General features: G+C 43.3%; 1 protein-coding gene across 1 annotated transcript in view; it reads right to left on the reverse strand.

Moving 5' to 3' along the window:
- The window catches only part of slc24a3 (solute carrier family 24 member 3), a 372,465-nt gene that overhangs the window by 58,601 nt on the left and 295,401 nt on the right, over window positions 1-18,463 (reverse strand). Inside the window, exon 7 of the mRNA XM_063056262.1 lies at window positions 1,590-1,664. Within this exon, the coding sequence (XP_062912332.1) occupies window positions 1,590-1,664 (75 nt within the window). The remainder of the gene's footprint in view (window positions 1-1,589; window positions 1,665-18,463) is intronic.

An 18,463-nucleotide genomic window follows, 5' to 3' on the forward strand; every position in this document is an offset into this window, starting at 1 on the left:
TTCTTTATTCTGTATAATTGCTGAATGTTGTCATTTTTTGTTGCATGTCACATTAACACACAATTTCCTAATACATGTAAATGGAAATGGTGAATGAAATTAATCCTTGAAGAAGACATATGCCCTACTCCTGTCCCAATCTTACCTGTCTCCCATTATCCATATATTCATTTAATTACCCTTCCTATACATAAGGATGCCTCCATGTCGGCTACCCTGCAGAGTGTTATATGGCCAGCTACAACATGGTCGACTCTCAGCTGGAAGGCCGAAGAAGTGTTAGAAGGATCAGATGAAGAATGCTTTAAGGAAGTGCAAGATCAGACCCAAGGACCTGGAGGATGTTGCTGCTGACCGTACCAATTGGTGACAGCTGTGTAGGGACGGGGTTCGTATTCTGGAGATGGAAAAACAACCAGAGGACCGCAGAAGAGAGCCAGGAGAAAGCCAGCCATGGTTGCCACCACTACCACATATACATGTCCCACCTGCAATAGAGCTTGTGGGTCCAGGATAGGACTGTACAGTCATCAAAGATCTCACCGTTAAAGGAGTAGACGTCGTCATCGGATTTCGATGGACAACCGAAGAAAAGATACATCCTTCTTTTTGATCCTCCCTTGTCCCTTCCTCTATTTCCAAGTCATTTTTGGCTCTGCACTTGCTTATATACCCCAAATGAAGACCATAAGAACACAAGGTATAGGAACAGAATTGGACCAATCAGCCCATTGAGTCTGCTCTGCTAGTCAATCATGGCTGAATTTTGGTTATCAACGCCATTCTCACCTTCTTCCCCATTACCCTTCAGCTGAAATCATTCTGTTTGGACACAAAGCCATTGGGTCCTGACTTACAGCTCTTGCCCTCTTCTCCTAGGATGTTGCCTGACCCTGTTAAGTATTCACTGGATTTATGGGGTGAGTTCAACATATACTGAAGGCCATGAGTAATCCTCTCATTCTCACAGATCTGATAAATATCTGACCACCCTTTCTGTGTTTATCCATCACAGAATGATAGAGGTGCTTTAAGGAGACTCAAGAGCATTAATCTCTGGTGTAATCTCGTCAATCGCATTGGCACGTGTTCAGTGAGGTCCAAAGAAGCTTCCCGCATGGCAAGTACATGAAAGTTTGGTGGTGGGGTACAAAGCTATGGGGAACAGTACACCAAGTGTAACTACCACTGAGCTGGGTCATTTTTGGCAAATCTTTTGTTGCTTTTTAAAATAACTTCGCAGTCATCAACACTGAACTTTCTTCCGTTACAGTCTTCAAATGTCTCTTTTTTAGTGGACTGTCACTCTGCTGAATTCATGCAGAGTTAAAGATAGATCATCATCAGAGAATAAATCCTGCACCATTCTGTTTTTTTAATTGTTTCCTGAGTAAGAAGTGTTGATTCTCTTGCAAAGGACAGACTCCCATTGGAAAGCAAGCAAACTGAAAGGACATGTGTCACCATTTGCTCATTTTCAGTAACTTTATTCCACCTCATCAACCCCATCAGATCGCGAAATTCCCTCGCAACACCTCTCTGAGATGTGGATATTTGGCTACTGCAACAGAGCCCAGTAGCATCCTTACCAAGATCAGTGCCATCACCGACAACGTGTAGTAACTGGAATCCCTGATCAGTGACCACCACGTCAATGGAACAACCTAAAATGAAACAAAGAGAACAAAACACATTACTTCAATGTTGAATGAGCCAACTATCATCTCTGTAAGAAAGGGTGGCACAAGGATATGCAATAACAAACAAAATACAGGAGGAACTCAGCAGGTCAGGCAGCATCTGCGTAGGGAAATGGGAGTGTCAACATTTCAGCTCGAGACCCTTCTTTTGGACTGAGGATATACTGGACCAGAACATCCTCACTCCACAATCCTTATTATCATAAGATTCCTGCTGAAAAAGTCCTACTTTAACAGACTAGTTCTAGCAGAGTCAAGCGCCCACCTCTTCTGATGCACAAGTTAACCTTAAAGATACAATGCTCCTTTCACGGAATGCGCGATCATCCTGTAATATAAAGACCTGAAGGTAACAGAAACCTGCTAACTCAAATCCAAAATGCTGCAATTGGTGAAATTCTGAAGCATACATACAAAATGCTGAAAGTACACAGGAGGTCAGGTGACATCCTTGGGGAGAGGAGAATTAATGTTCCAAGATAATGAATCTTCATCAGCTCATTTATGACGTTATTAACTTGGAAGGATAACTTCTAGCCACTCTGTGGATGCTGCTCCCACACCTGCAGAGTATTATCAGCTCTTTCTGCTGATATATTAGTCACTGGCAATTAGATCAAGTGCTTCTTTGCCATTTTGGACATTTTGGTTAGCACTACCTGCTGCGTACATCCCTAAAATCTGCCGTATTGACAGCAGCAAAACTGCCAAAATCCTATAAAGTAAAATAAATTCTATGCATTCCCCAAAAATCAGAATCAGGTTTAATATCACTGGCATAAGTCTTAAAAATTTGTTGTTTTGTGGCAGCAGTACATTGCAATACATAGTAAGAAAAACTATAAATTACAACAAGAAATGTAAATAAAATTAATTAACTAAGTAGTGCAAATAGGGGAAAATACTGAAAAAAGATTCATGGGTTCATTGTCCATTCAGAAATCTGACAGTGGAGGGGAAAAAACTGCCCCTGAAATGTTGAGTGTGAGCCTTCAGGCTGCTGTACCTCAATGATGGCAGCAAGGATGACATGAGCTGCGTGACAGAGGTTCTTAATGATGGATGCCGATGCCGCCTTTCCGAGGCACATCCTTTCGAAGGTGTCCCTCACGGTGGGTGCCCACGATGCAGCTGGCTGAACTTACAACTTTCTGCAGCTTACTCCGATCCTGCACCGTGGTCCCTCCGTACCAGCTGGCGGTGTAACCAGTTAGAATGCTCTCCATTGTACAAACGTAGAAATTTGCGAAAGTCTTTGATGACCTGCTATGTTTCCTCAAACTCCTAATGAAATATAGCAGTTGTCGTGCCTTCTCTGTAATTGCGTCACTATGTTGGGCCCTGGATCAAGACTCAGAGACGTTGACACCCAGGAATTTGATATTGCTCATCCTTTTCGCTTCTGATCCCTCGGTGAGAACTGTTGTGTTTTCCTGAAGTCTGCAATCAGTTTCCTGGTCTGACATTGAGGGCAAGGGTGTTGCTGCAACACTATTCAACTAGCTGATCGATCTCGCTCCTGTACATCTCCTCTTCACCATCTGAAATTCTGCCAATAATGGTTGTATTGTCAACAAATTCAGAAATGGTGTTTCAGCTGTGCCTAGCCAGACAGCCATGGGTATATAGAGAGTAGAGCGGTGGGCTAAGCACACATCCTTGAGGTGCCCCAGTGTTGATTGTCAGCGAGAAGATGTTATTTTCAATCTGCACAGATTGTGGTCTCCTAATGAGGAACTCAAATATACAACTGCAGATGGAGGAACAGAGGCCCAGGTTTTGGAGCTTTTTTATTAGAACTGATGGGGTGTACGCTGAGCTGTAGTCAATAAATAACGGCCTGACCTGTATATTATTATCGTCCAGGGCATCGAAGGCCAAGTGGAAAGCCAGTGGAATTGCATCTCTTGCAGCCCTATTGAGGCAATAAGGCAAATTGCAGTGGGTCCCAGTCTTTTCTTTAGCAGGAGATGATTCTAATCACAAAGTTGGTCGCTGGAAAACATCCTGGTTAGAAATTAAGATGGGAAGGAAATATACTGCGGGTGCTCTGACTTAATATAACTTTGCACTGCAATGGACTTTTTCTTTGTTCTAATGTGCTCTTGCTTGCAAAAAATCAGGCCATCATGGCCAAAGGGCCTATTCTGTGCAGTAGTACCGACTCTATAACTGATGTTTATTTTATGCAATCAGCCCATGATACTGATGTAAGTAAGCTTTTCACTACACTCATACATACACCTGCTTCTGTATGTTTCAATAAACTCAACTTTAACTTTGCAGGAAGACTGATGTAACATTCAGTCATGGTGCACAGTTTGGAAATGTGGTGGATTCTGAAATCACTTTGTGGAAAGAGACGATGGTTTAAGTGACCGTGAGGCTGTGGGTTATGCTGGAAATTGTAATATTTGTCAACTCATTGGGAGTATGTGGCGAGTTTGCAGGGTCTTTGTCTGAATACCCTGGATTCCTCTCACATCACAACATCTAGCGAGTTTGCAGAATAACTGGCCACTGGAAACTGCCCCTCGTGCAGCTGAGCTGTTACAATCCGGGGTGGGGAATTTGATGGAGATGCAAGGGGCATAAATAAATCTGCGTAGTGTTGATGGATGTTGCAGGTCTCATGGGTTCAGGGGTCTGTTTCTATCCTGTGCACCTTCCTTGTGTAAACAAATGATTTACAAATGGGAAGTAAATCCCCACACAGAGAGACAGGTAAACCTGCTCCAGAATGATCCAGCGTGGAATATTAACATGCTTAATATCAAGGCTGCAAACAGCATGAAGTATGCAATGTGTCCAGAAGCACCGTACCCCATTTCAAGTCAAGTCAAGTCACTTTTTATTGTCATTTCAACCATAACTGCTGGTACAGAACATAGTAAAAATGAGACAACGTTTTCCAGGACCATGGTGCTACATGAAACAATACAAAAACTACACTGAACTACGAACGTTTGTACATAAGAAAAAAAAACACAAAAACTACACTAGACTACAGACCCATCCAGGACTGCATAAAGTGCACAAAACAGTGCAGGCACTAAAATAAATAACAATAAATAATAAACAAAACAGTAGGCATAGTAGAGGGCAGTAGGTTGGGGTCAGTCTAGTCTCTGGGTATTAAGGAGTCTGATGGCTTGGGGGAAGAAACTGTTACATTGTCTGGTCGTGAGAGACGGAATGCTTCGGTGCCTTTTTCCAGATGGCAGGATGGAGAAGAGTTTGTACAGGTGTCCCCCGCTTTTCAAACGTTCGCTTTACGAAACCTCACTGTTACGAAAGACCTACATTAGTACCCTGTTTTCACTTTCAGAAGGTGCTTTCACTGTTACGAAGAAAGGCAGCACGCGCCCCGAGCAGCCGCTCTGCCCCGGATTCGGAACGGCATTGCTTAAACACGTTGCATTGAGCAGCCGTTAGCAAGATGAGTTCTAAGGTGTCGGAAAAGCCTGAAAGAGTAAGGGTGTTACACTTAGCGTAAAACTAGACATAATTAAGCGTTCCGATCGTGGTGAACGAAGCAAGGACAAAGTGAATTTGGCTTGTGGAAGTTGACGAAGATGATGTTGAAGAGGTTTTGGCATCCCATGACCAAGAACTGATAGATGAAGAGCTGATGCAATTGGAAGAGGAAAGGATAACAATCGAAACTGAATGCAGAAAGTGAAGCAACTGCGTGAGATTTTCGCTGCAATGATAAAGTACGACTTTAATTTTGAAAGGGTACGTAGGTTTAGGGTTGAGTGCTTACAAACAATTGTATGATAGAAAAATGCGCAAGGCTCAGCAGTCAAGCAAGCCTTCCACATCAGCCACAGCAGACGACGAACCTCGACCTTCAAGATCGAGGCGGGCAGTCATAGGAGATGAGCTGCCTTCCCTGATCGACAATGAGATGACACCCCTGTGTCCCACCACATGGGCCCCGGACGGATACTGTACCGATTCGTGGAGAATGCAGCGGTAGCCGGGAGGCACACAGCACATCTTTAAGAAAAAAACCAAAATAAACATACTAATTAATTAGGTGCCGCCTAGCACGTAATTGTCCACCCAAATCAGAGGCGATGCAATCGGCAATCGCCTCTGATCTGAGCCGACATTTACGTGCCGGGCAGCACCTAATTAATTAGCATGTTTATTTCGGCCTTTTTCTTAACGATGTGCTGTGTGCCTCCCGGCTACCGCTGCGTTCTTCGCGGCAATATATCGGGTCGGCGGCCTGGAGGGTGGGGGCCACTGCACCAGCCAACCTGCGACGACTCAGTCTAACACACCATCATCAGTGTGCTCGGCGCTGTTTTCCCAATTCCGGTAAGTGATACTACACTGTACATACATTATTTCTACTTTATATAGGCTGTGTATTTTTCCGTGTTATTTGGTAGATTTGGCAGCTTCATAGTTTAAAGGTTACTGGAGAGCACGTTTATGCCAACAGCGCTTGCGTGAGATTTTCTGCCGAGAGCGCTTGCATGAGATTTTTGCTACGGAGATCTGTGCAGGCAATCGTTGTAGAGAAGTATTTCTACTTTATATAGGCTGTGTACTTATCATATCATTCCTGCTTTTACTATATGTTACTGTTATTTCAGGTTTTATGTGTTATTTGGCATGATTTGGTAGGTTATTTTTGGGTCTGTGAACGCTCACAAAATTTTCCCATATAAATAAATGGTAATTGCTTCTTCGCTTTACGACATTTCTGCTCACGAACCACATTCTACCTTCGGATGGTGGGGGAAACCTGTATTTAGAAATCTGCTGTGCAAAGTTTGAACGATTACAGCAGATTCCACCCATGCCCTTTCGCTGATTTCCAGAGCACCCCCAGCCACGACAGAATCTGGATGGCAGTAAACCTGGCAGCCTTTTCCCATTAGACTCTGTGGGAGAGCGCAGTGACACTGCCAGTACTGCCTTTCAGCTCCAGCAACCGGGGTTCAATCTCGACCTCTGGTGCTGTAAGCATGGAGTCCACATGTTCTCCCTGGGACCACGTGGGTTTCCTCTGGGAGCTCTGGCTTCCCCCCACGTCTCAAATGCTTGCAGGTTGTCGGGGGAACTGGCCACTGCAAATTGCCCCTGGTATGCAGAGGAGTGGTGGAATTTGGGGAGGGATCATGGCGAGAATAAAATGGAATTACTGGATGCCTGATGGCCAGAATGGACTTGGAGGGCCGAAAGGCCCTCTTCGATGCAGTGAGTTTCGATAAAATGACGCACGATTGAAATGATAGTGTAGTTGTTGAGGTGAATGGGTGATGATACCATCCTGTATCTTCCACGGTAAGGGATCTCTTTCTGCTGTTCAAAGTACATTATCAAAGTGTGTACACCTTGCGATTCATCTCCTTACAGACAGCCACAAAACAAGGAACCCACTGAAGAGACTGAGTGCTGCTGTCCTTTGCCGAGTCTTGGCTGTGAATCTCTAAGCTCAGGGAAGAGGAATGAAGGAGGCCTTTGGTGCATAGTGACTAAATAAGTCAAATTCCTTCCCTACTACACAGGAGTCTATGCCACCAGGCTGGAGATTGCATTGTGCCCATTTTTGGAAACAGAGCCACTAGCTTATTGTGACCAAATAAATCAAATCCTGTTTTTATTAGACTGAGTTTTGGGATTTTGCTGACATTTTAGAGACTACACTCGACAAGTTAATCCATTTTCCGTGTAAACCAATGCTTTAAAATCGTCATGCAACAACAACAGTAGGTCATTCAGTCCCTGTTCTGTCCCTAAGATCTAAGCTGATTTCCATTTAAGCCCCTCTATCTGTCCTATCTGTTAATCCCATACGTTAACAAAATTCAAGCAATATTAACAATGAAATCTTCATCATATTTTGAAGGAAGTGCTCCAAGCTTCTAGCATACTTATCTTGGGCTCTAAATTCTCTCTTGAAATGGCTGGTGCTAATTGTTATGACCATAAGATATAGGAGCAGAAGTAGGCCATTCAGCCCATTGAATCTGTTTTGCCATTCCATCATGGCTGATTCATTATCCCTCTCAACCCTATTCTCCTGCCTTCTCCCCATAACCCTTGATGCCCTTACTAATCAAGAATCCATCAGCCTCTGCTTTAAATTTTGGCAGTGTGGAGGATCAGAGGGATCTTGGGGTCTGAGTCCATAGGACACTCAAAGCTGCTGCACAGGTTGACTCTGTGGTTAAGAAGGCATACGGCGCATTGGCCTTCATCAACGGTGGGATTGAGTTTAAGAGCTGAGAGGTAATGCTGTAGCTATATAGGACCCTGGTCAGACCCCACTTGGAGTACTGTGCTCAGTTCTGATTGCCTCACGACAGGAAGGATGTGGAAACCATAGAAAGGGTGCAGAGGAGATTTACAAGAATGTTGCCTGGATTGGGGAGCGTGCCTTATGAGAATAGGTTGAGTGAACTCGGCCTTTTCTCCTTGGAGTGATGGAGGATGAGAGGTGACCTGATAGAGGTGTACAAGATAATGAGAGGCATTGATCGTGTGGATATTCAGAGGCTTTTTCCCAGGGCTGAAATGTCCAACACGAGAGCGCACAGTTTTAAGGTGCTTGGAAGTAAGTACAAAGGAGATATCGGGGTAAGTTTTTTTTAACGCAGAGAGTGGTGAGTGTGTGGAATGGGCTGCCGGTGATGGTGGTGGAGGCGGATAGGATAGAGTCTTTTAAGAGACTCCTGGATAGGTATGTGGACCTTAGAAAAATAGAAGGCTATGGGTAAAGCCTAGATAATTTCTAAGGTAAGCTTTGTGGGCCGAAGGGCCTGTATTGTACTGTAGGTTTTCTATGTTTCTAAATATACTCCATGACTTGGCCTCCACCGCCATCTGTGGCAATGGATTCCACAGATTCACTACCCACTGGCTTAAGAAATTCCTCATCTCTGTTCTAAAGGGATGTCTTTGTGTTCTGAGACTCTCTGGTCCTAGACTGTCCACTTACAGACAACATCCTCCTGCTCTATCTAGGTCTTTTAATTTTCAATAGGTTTCAGTGAGATCCCTCCTCATTCTTCTAAACCCCAGTGAGTATAGGCCCAGAGCCATCAAACACTAATGTGTTAACCTTTTCATTCCTGGAATTATTCTCGTGAATCTCCTCTGGACCCTCTCCAATGTCAGCACATCCTTTCCTAGGTAAGAGGCCCAAAACTGCTCATAATACTCCAAGTGCAGTCTGACCAATGGCTTATAAAACCTCAGCATTATATCCTTGCTCAAAGAAATGAAGGCTCACATTTCTACATCACCTTCATATCCCTCCCAGGATGTCACATGGTGCTTCCTAGCCAGTCAAATACTTTGGAAATGTCGCCGCCTCTGTAGAGGAGATGGCAGCTAACAAGAGTCTAAACTGAGTGCGTCATAAGGTCATACTAGAATTGTACTTTCAATATATTTTCCTACTATTTACTACCAAATAGATATTTACCGCAATAGTAGAGGTTTGAAGTTGAAAGTTTAAATGGAAGTCTGTTTTTTTCATGGAGTCACAATTACACAGCATAGAAGCAGGCTCTTTTGCACATTCATCCATGTTGAGGTGTCTTCCTGAGTTAGTCCCATTTGACTGAATTTGGCCCACATCCCTCTCAACCTTTCCTATCCATTGCACAAATGGAATCACAATTACAAACCATGCTTCCAAAATTCCCAACGGTGATCTGATAACAACCAGATAATCTGACAATGCAAAAACCTGACAGGGTGTCACAATGGGAAAGATAAAGGGCAGCAAGCTCCTCTTCTGTGGTGTGAAGCTGGTAAATTGGCAGCAACATTGCTTAGTCTGGCCCAACATTCACAAGAGTAATTTGTTTTGTTTCAGTTGGCTTCCAGATTGAAAGAGTGGTGAAGAGTGTGGGGTGGGCAGATTGAAAATTAAAATACAATGCCAACCATGACTGGGCTCCCTTCCCAGTGATGGCTCAACTCATTCTAATATATAAATAAGGATCCTGTGTACAGTTATAGGGAAATCCAGATCAAATGTTAATGTTCTGCACCAGACTCCCTGTGGACCAGGAATGTTTCCACTGCCTCCGCCAGATAACTTCCTGAAATTGGACAACCCTGTGCCCTCCACAATCAAGTCCTTTGCCTGTGAAAATCAAACATCACCGACAAAGGTTAACTGTTTCTCCTCCCTCAGACATGGCTCAATTTGCTGAGTATTTCCAGCATTTTTCAAGTTTAAGTTCAGTTTATTGTCACTCAACTGTACTCATGCATACTACCAAATAAAACAATGTTCCTCCAGACTAAGGTGCACAGCACAGTACATATAACTCACATACATCACAAATGAAGTAACATTACCACAAATAAGTTAAAAAATAATGTGCATTACGACACAAGTTAGCAAATAAACAGTATAACGCCTCTGGTGCTTTATACACGATGAAACCTGGTGGGGAGTTCAGTTGTTTAGAGCCTGGGGGAAGAAACAGTTTCCCATCCTAACAGTTCTTGCCCTAATGTTACAGTACCTCCTGCCTGATGGTAGGGGTCAAGAGGTTGTTGGACAGATGGGAGGGATCACTGACAATACCAAGGTCCCTATGCACGGAACGCTCCTGATAACTATTTCTGGTGGGTGGAACAGAAACCCCGATGATCCGCTCAGCAGTCCTCGCAATTCTTTGTAGGGACTTACAGTCGGATGCTTCGACATTCCCATACCAGACAGTGAAGCAGCTGGTCAAGACACTCTCAATGATGTAAAAATTGGTTAAAATGGGTGTGTGGAACCTCACTTGCATCATTCTACTCAGGAAGTGGAGACACTGCTGTACTTTCTTGACCCAAGAATTGGTGTTCAGGGACCCGGTGAGATAGCCGTTATGTTCATTTCCACAAACTTGGTGCTCCTAAATCTTGCAATGAGGAGCTGTTTATGTGCAGTGAGGAGTGGTTAGACTGCACCTTCCTAAAGTGCACAAACATCTCCTTGGTCTTGTCCACGTTGAGACTCAAGTTGTTATGCTCGCTCTATTCTACCAGCCACTCCACCCCCTCATTATCGATGTCATCAGCGAACGTGATGATTTGGTTTGAAGTGGGACTAGCAATGCAGTCATTCATCAGCAGCGTGAACAGTGGGCTGAGCACGCAGCCCTGCGGAGAACCAGTGCTCAGCACGACGGAGCTAGGGATGCTTCTGCCAACAAAGACTGACTGTGGTCTTTCCTTCAAGAAGTCCAAGATCCATTTGCAGCGGGAGGTGCTGAGACCTAACGACGACCGTTTCCCCACCAGCTTCTAAGGAATGATCGTACTAAACGCCAAGCTGAAGTCGATAAACAGCATCCTGTTTTTCTGTTTCTATTTTAATCTCCTGCCTGACGATCTTTCTCACACTCTTTAAAAAGGGCAATATATTACATAAACCAAACTTGATTTTCCTTGGCATTGAAAATGAGCTGGATAATGGACATTGAATCTCTGGTCACATGTCGTCTCAATAGAGATAAGAATTAACAAGCAGACATGGATATATAATTGAACAGGCCATAAAATGGGAAGGGATAATACCAATTAGATAGTTGTTTTCAAAAAGCCTAATGTCCTTCTTCAGTGTTATATGATTTTATGATTCCAATATTTTAAAAAAGCCATCAAGACAAATATGTAACACTAAATGTCAAGGTTATAAATAGCCACTATACGATGATAAAATGGAAAAATATTTCTTGGAAATGCATGAATTGTACTCCTGTGACATCCTGTGGAAAGACAATGTTATCTTACTTCAACACTGCCTCGTGCATTTTCCTGAAAGAATTGAAAATTTCAAATCAATACCAGGACCTGTTAGAAAAAGTACCTGGTTTTTTGACCCTAGTGGAACATAACAAAATTCTTGTCTTTCTCTCTTCAACTTTAATATGTTGCATACAGTCATGAATTTTTTGTATATTTCATGCACAAGAAATAGCACCAACAATTCCAACAGTTCTGACTCTGTAACCTGCAACCATCCTTTGTTAAGTCAGCGTGGAATTTTCCTCTTCCTACTTTCAACAAAAAAAAAACCCTCCCGTTTGCAAAACGGGATCTCAGTCAGGTAGATCTTGTTCTTAACCTGAAGAGAACAAGAAAAGAAAGGAAACACTGTTCCTACCCACTCTGCTCATGGACTGTTTGTCTCACTCCCATCAGGGAGAAGACTATACAGCATCCAGCCCAGGACCATCATGCTTAAAAGATATGACTTTTCCCAAGCAGTAAGGCTGATCAACACCTCCACCTACTAACCCACCCCCAACCACCACAATTTCCTGCAAGTCACCTTCTGTACAAACACTCCTAAAGTACTAAAGACCTGTGCTGATCCACTGGCTGGAGTGCTCACTGATACCTTTAACCTCTCCATTTGGCAGACTAGTGTCCCCACCTGCTTTAAGCAGGCTTCAATTATGCCAGTGCCCAAGAATGTGGTAACCAGCCTCAATAACAGTAGTCCAGTAGCACTTACATCCACAGTGATGAAGTGTTTTGAGAAGTTGGTGATGGAACACATCAACTCCTGCCTGAGAAGCGACTGGGATCTTCTCCAACTTGCCTACTATCACAACAGATCCACGGCAGGTGACATTTCATTGGCTCTTCACTCAACCCTGGAACATTGGGACAGTGAAGACGCATACATCAGGATGCTCTTTATTGACTACAGCTCGGCATTTAGTACTATCATACCCTTAAAACCAATCAACAAGCTTCAAGACCTTGGCCTCAAGACCTCTTTGTGAAATTGGACCCTTGATTTCCTCACTTGCAGAACTCAGCTTGGATTGGTAAAAATATCTCCTCCAAAATCTCCATCAGCACAGGTGCACCACAAAGCTGTGTGCTTAGCCCCCTGCTCTACTCAATTTATACTTAGTACTGTGAGGCTGTACACAGATCCAATGTCTTACTTAAGTTTGCTGATGACACCAGTGTCATTGGCCGAATCAAAGGTGGTGATGAATAGCATATAGGAGGGAGACTGAAAATCTGGCTGAGTGGTGCCATAACAACAATTTCTTACTCAATGTCAGCAAGACCAAGGAGCTGATAATTGACTTCAGGAGGAGGAAACCAGAGGTCCACGAGCCAGTCCTTAGAGGTGAAGAGGGTCAAGTAACTTTAAATTCCTCAGTGTTATCATTTCAGAAGATCTGCCCTGGGCCCAGCAAGTAAGTGCGATGATGAAGAAAGCACGGCAGAGCCTCTGCTTCCTCAGAAGTTTGCAAAGATTTGGTGTGATATCTAAAACACTGAGAAATGTGTGGTGGAGAGTATATTGACTGGTTGCATCACAGCCTGGTATGGAAACACCAATGCCCTTAAACGAAAAAGCCTACAAAATGTAGTGGATACAGCCCACTCCATCATTGGGAAAGCCCTCCCCACCACTGAGCACATCTAAAAGGAGTGCTGTCAAAGAAAAACAGCATCCATCATCAAGAAACCCCACACCTAGGCCACGCTCTCTTCTTGCTGCTACCATCAGGAAGGTGGTGCAGGAGCCTCAGGACCCACACCACCAGGTTCAGGAACAGTTATTACCCCTCAACCAAAGTGGATAACTTCAGTCGCCCCATCACTGAACTTTTCCAAGACCTATGGACTCATTTCAAGGTCTCTTCATCTCATGCTCTAGATATTAATTACTTATCATTTTTCTTTTGCTTGTCTTTTGCATATTGGTTGTTGCCTGTCCTGTTGAGCGCAGCGTTTCCTAGACTCTGTTGTGCTTCTTGGATTTACATGTATGCTCACAAGAAAATGAATCTCAGGGTTGTACGTGGTAACATATACATATTTTGATCATAAATTTACTTTGAACTCCTATACTTGGCATCACTTATTGGACATACAATCAATGTATATAATCTATCTTACATATTATAAAAGTCAGTAAGTCTCCGGGTCCAGACAAGATATTCCCTAGGACTTTGAGGGAAGTTAGTGTAGAAATAGCAGGGACTCTGACAGAAATATTTCAAATGTCATTAGAAATGGGGATGGTACCAGAGGATTGGCGTACTGCTCATGTGGTTCCATTGTTTAAAAATGTTCTAAGAGTAAACCTGGCAATTATTGGCCTGTGAGTTTGACGTCAGTGGTGGGTAAACTGATGGAAAGTATTCTTAGAGATGGTATATATAATTATCTGGATAGACAGGGTCTGATTAGGAACAGTCAACATGGATTTGTGCATGGAAGGTCATGTTTGACAAATCTTATTGAATTTTTTGATGAGGTTACTAAGAAAGTTGACGAGGGTAAAATGGTGGATGTTGTTTATATGGACTTCAGTAAGGCCTTTGACAAGGTTCCACACGAAAGGTTAATTAGGAAGGTTCAATCGTTAGGCATTAATATGGAAATAGTAAAATGGATTCAGCAGTGGCTAGATGGGAGACGCCAGAGAGTAGTGGTGGATAACTGTGTCTCAGATTGGAGGACGGTGTGTAGCGGTGTGCCTCAGGGATCTGTACTGGGTCCACTGTTGTTTGTAATATATATTAATGATCTGGATGATGGGGTGGTAAATTGGATTAGTAAGTATGCAGATGATACTAAGATAGGTGGTGTTGTGTATGATGAGGTAGGTTTTCAAAACTTGCAGAGAGATATAGGACAGTTAGAAGAGATGGCAGATGGAGTTTAATGCTGAAAAATGTGAGGTGCTACATTTTGGTAGAACTAATCAAAATAGGACATACATGGTAAATGGTAGGGCATTAAAGAATGCTTTAGAACAGAGGGATCTAGGAATAATGGTGCATAGTTCCCTGAAGATGGAATCTCATGTGGATAGGGTGGTGAAGAAAGCTTTTGGTTTGCTGGCCTTTATTAATCAGAGCATTGAGTGTAGGAGTTGGGATGTGATGTTGAATTTGTATAAGGCATTGGTAAGGCCAAATCTGGAGTATTGTGTACAGTTCTGGTCACCGAATTATAGGAAAGATGTCAATAAAATTGAGAGAGTACAGAGGAGGTTTACTAAAGTGTTGCCTGGGTTTCATCTTCTAAGTTACAGAGAAAAGTTGAACAAGTTAGGTCTTTATTCTTTGGAGCGTAGCAGGTTAAGGGGGGAACTTGATAGAGGTGTTCAAAATTATGAGGGGGATTGAAATAGAGTTGATGTGGTTAGACTTTTTCCATTGAGAGTGGGGAAGATTCAAACAAGAGGACATGGGTTGAGAATTAGAGGACAAAAGTTTAGGGGTAACATGAGGGGGAACTTCTTTACTCACAGAGTGGTAGCTGTGTGGAACGAGCTTCCAACAGAAGTGGTTGAGGCAGGTTCTATGTTGTCGTTTAAAGTTAAATTGGATAGATATATGGACAGGAAAAGAATGGAGGGTTATGGGTCGGCGGGACTAGGATAGGGTAAGAGTTTGGCACGGACTAGAAGAGCCGAGATGGCCTGTTTCCGTGCTGTAATTGTTATATGGTTATATTGATATATATTGTGTTTTTTTAATATTACTGCGTTCTTTTTTCTTATTGAGCTTTTTTTTGTGCTACATCGGATCTGGAGTAACAATTGTTTCGTTCTCCTTTACACTTGTGTACAAGAAATGACATTAAACAATCTTGAATCCAAAAGGAATTGGATGCAGGTCCAGTTTAAAACGAGCAGCACAATAGCACTGATAACAGAGCTATTGCTTCACATCTTCAGTGATTCCGGTTCAATTCTGACCTCCAGTCTAGTCTGTGTTGAGAATGTACATTCTCCCTCCTCCAGGTGCTCTGATTTCTGCCCACACCCACATCCCTAAAGACGCGAGGGTTGGTGGGGTGATTGGCTGCTGTAAATTGTCCATAGTGTGTACGGGGAATGTATATGGGGTAACCGATGGTCATGTGAGGAGAACAGATCACCAGGAAAAATAATGAGGAATAGAGTTGTTGAGTGAGCTGCAAAAGACTCGATGGACTGAATAGCCTCCTTCCAGGTTTGAAGAAAACATGGAAAATATGGGTGGAAAGTTCGTTGAGAAGACGAATTAAATAGCTCCATAAAAGGCAAGAACAACACATGTTAACCACCTGTTAGAGAATGTTCTAAACATCTTCTAGGGTATAGGAATGTTTAGAAAGCATTCGACATGTTTAAGTGCCTGTGTCTATAAGAAAAGTTTTAAAATATTGTTGGAAGGTAAGACTCAGCCTCCAGCCTTGCTTTCTGTCCAAACCAGTAACAGGCTGGAAGACGCATATTGCTCGAGTTCTATTCAGCACTGACCTCCATTTCGGCAAAAGGTACAAAAGCTTGAAAGCATGTACCACAGGATCAAGGACAAATTCTATCTCACTGTTATAAGACTCTTGAAGATCTTTGAAATGCTAAAGATCTTCTAATCTACCTTTTGCACTTTGTGTACCTGCACTGCACTTTTCTCTGTAACTGTAACACCATATTCTGCATTCTGTTTCCTTTTTATGACCTCAAAGTACGGTATGATCTGCCTGGATGGCATGGGAACAAAAGCGTTTCACTATATCTTAGTTCACATGACAATAACAATACATTTGATGAACCAATACTTCGAACACAACGTCCGATCTTTTGCATTGAAACACACTGCATTTATCCCACCTGATGAAGAGATAGCAGCCCATATCACAACCACCTCTGGCCTCAACATGCTGTTCAATATGAACTACATACACCTGTTTCAGCCTCGTTTGCACTCCAGTTGTCAAGCAACACCCCCCTCCCCAACTCTCTGTATCCTAAAGCTTCATCTGCTCGTATGTAAACCCTCTGTGGGCTCACCTCATCCAATCTTTATAGATGCTTGCTACTAGCTAAAATCAATCCTTGATGGTGATTGCAAAAGTTATTCTTATATCCATTCTGCTCGGCCAAAAGCAAATCACGCCTCATTCAACACTCCCATACAGTGTCATTCCTTTCATCATATTTTTCTCTCTCTCTCTCTGCTAGATTATGTATGGCATTGAACTGCTGCTGCTAAATTAACAAATTTCACATCACATGCCGGTGATAATAAACCTGATTCTGATTCTGACATTGCCTTGTCACTGATAAGTTCCTCTGCTTGATTAAGCTTCTGTAAGACCAATTATTGATGGTGCTTATACTCCTGCCTCTTGCCTCTTTTTCTTTATCTGTCTGTTCGGTTTCCATATGCTCCCAGTCTGTATGGGAAAAAGGAATGGAAATTGTTGCTATCAGATCAAAGCAGTGACCTTCAAGTCAGTGAAATAGTCAGATCACAAACGAGTTCTTAGCTTTTGATCTCTTGCTTCAGACCAAAAGAACCTTGCTCTCGTTTAAAGCAATGGCAACATGGAGCAGATTTCCAATAATAACTTAAGCTTATCGGTCTAAAAGGAGCTGAGGAATACCTTGCTGAGAGAGGAGGTTCTGGCATCCAGTGCTGATGTATTTTGTTTCATGATGGTGCACTCTCCAGACCAAGCGACTGGATGGAGAGCAAGGTGACCGCCATTAAACCTTGTAAGTGGGCACTGGTCCACTCTGCACGACAGCTGCAGGCTGGTCAAACTGGAGACTCGACACTGACACACAAGCCTTGCCCGATCCAACACCGGTTAGAAAATGGCAAGCCCAGTCCAAGTGGGTGAGGACTGGGATCTGTGTCGAGGAGCTGGATGGATGGCAGCTGATGCATGCTGTCCCCTCTTGCTGTCAAAGTACTTTCTTTGCAACGCCCTGGGGCACCAGCACAAACTGCAGGGGTAGCGAGCGAATTAGACGTGCCATTGAGCAGAGGCAGCTTTTTGTAGGTGTCTTATCTTCTTGCTGATTGCCATCTTCCTCCTTAGCCGAGTGCGAGTGATGAGATTAGGACCAGGTAGTTGAGGAAGAGGAGAATCGAGCATGGTGGAGGAGGTATGCTGGACATCCAGGAATGTGGCGTGTCAAACAACATACTGGCACATGGGACTCCACTGACGAGCAGTCCACATCACAACACCCTTGCATGCTCCACAGACGTACTTTGTGTATTCACAGCATTCCACCTTCCCAAAATGGGGCCAGCCAGTTTGCCCAGGTTATTACCAGCTTTACCCTTTGCCGCTTTCTTGCCCAAACTATTTAGCTATGTTAAAGTTCAGCTCAGCGTGCAATTCAAAGTGCAACCTCGATGTGCATTGACATTTAGTCTCTAACTATTGGTTCCCTTGCTTAGCTCCAATCTAGCATTGATATGCTGAAGTCACACTAATGAGGAAGGCGAGGGACAACCGAGACACTGCTCAATAATGTTCCTATGCTCAGCCAACATTCTGCTATCTAGATTCCTTTCATTTGGAGATCAGGATAACTTTCAAATGGGAACTCACACAGATGAGCTGGAGTCCACGGTATACGAAGTTTCACACATGCTGGTGTGTATACAATAGGCTGAAAAGCTGTATCTTATTCCACGTCACATTAGCACATACAGCAGGAATTGAAGCACGTGAGCCATTCTATATATAAAATAGTTAGATAAGTAATGCAAAAACAGAAATTAAAATGTAGTGAGGCAGTGTTCACGGATTTAATGTCCGTTTAGAAATTGGATGGCAGAGGGAGAGAAGCTATTCCTGAATCGTTTACTGTGTGCCTTCAGACTTCTGTACCTCCTTCCCGATGAGAACAATGAGAAGAGGGTATGTCCTGGGCAGTAGGGGTCCTTAATGATGGACGCAGCCTTTCTGAGGCACCGCTCCTTGAAGATGTCTTGGATATACGGAGGCTAGTG

This window comes from Mobula hypostoma, chromosome 8, assembly GCF_963921235.1.
Source record: "Mobula hypostoma chromosome 8, sMobHyp1.1, whole genome shotgun sequence".
Classification (NCBI taxonomy): domain Eukaryota; kingdom Metazoa; phylum Chordata; class Chondrichthyes; order Myliobatiformes; family Myliobatidae; genus Mobula; species Mobula hypostoma.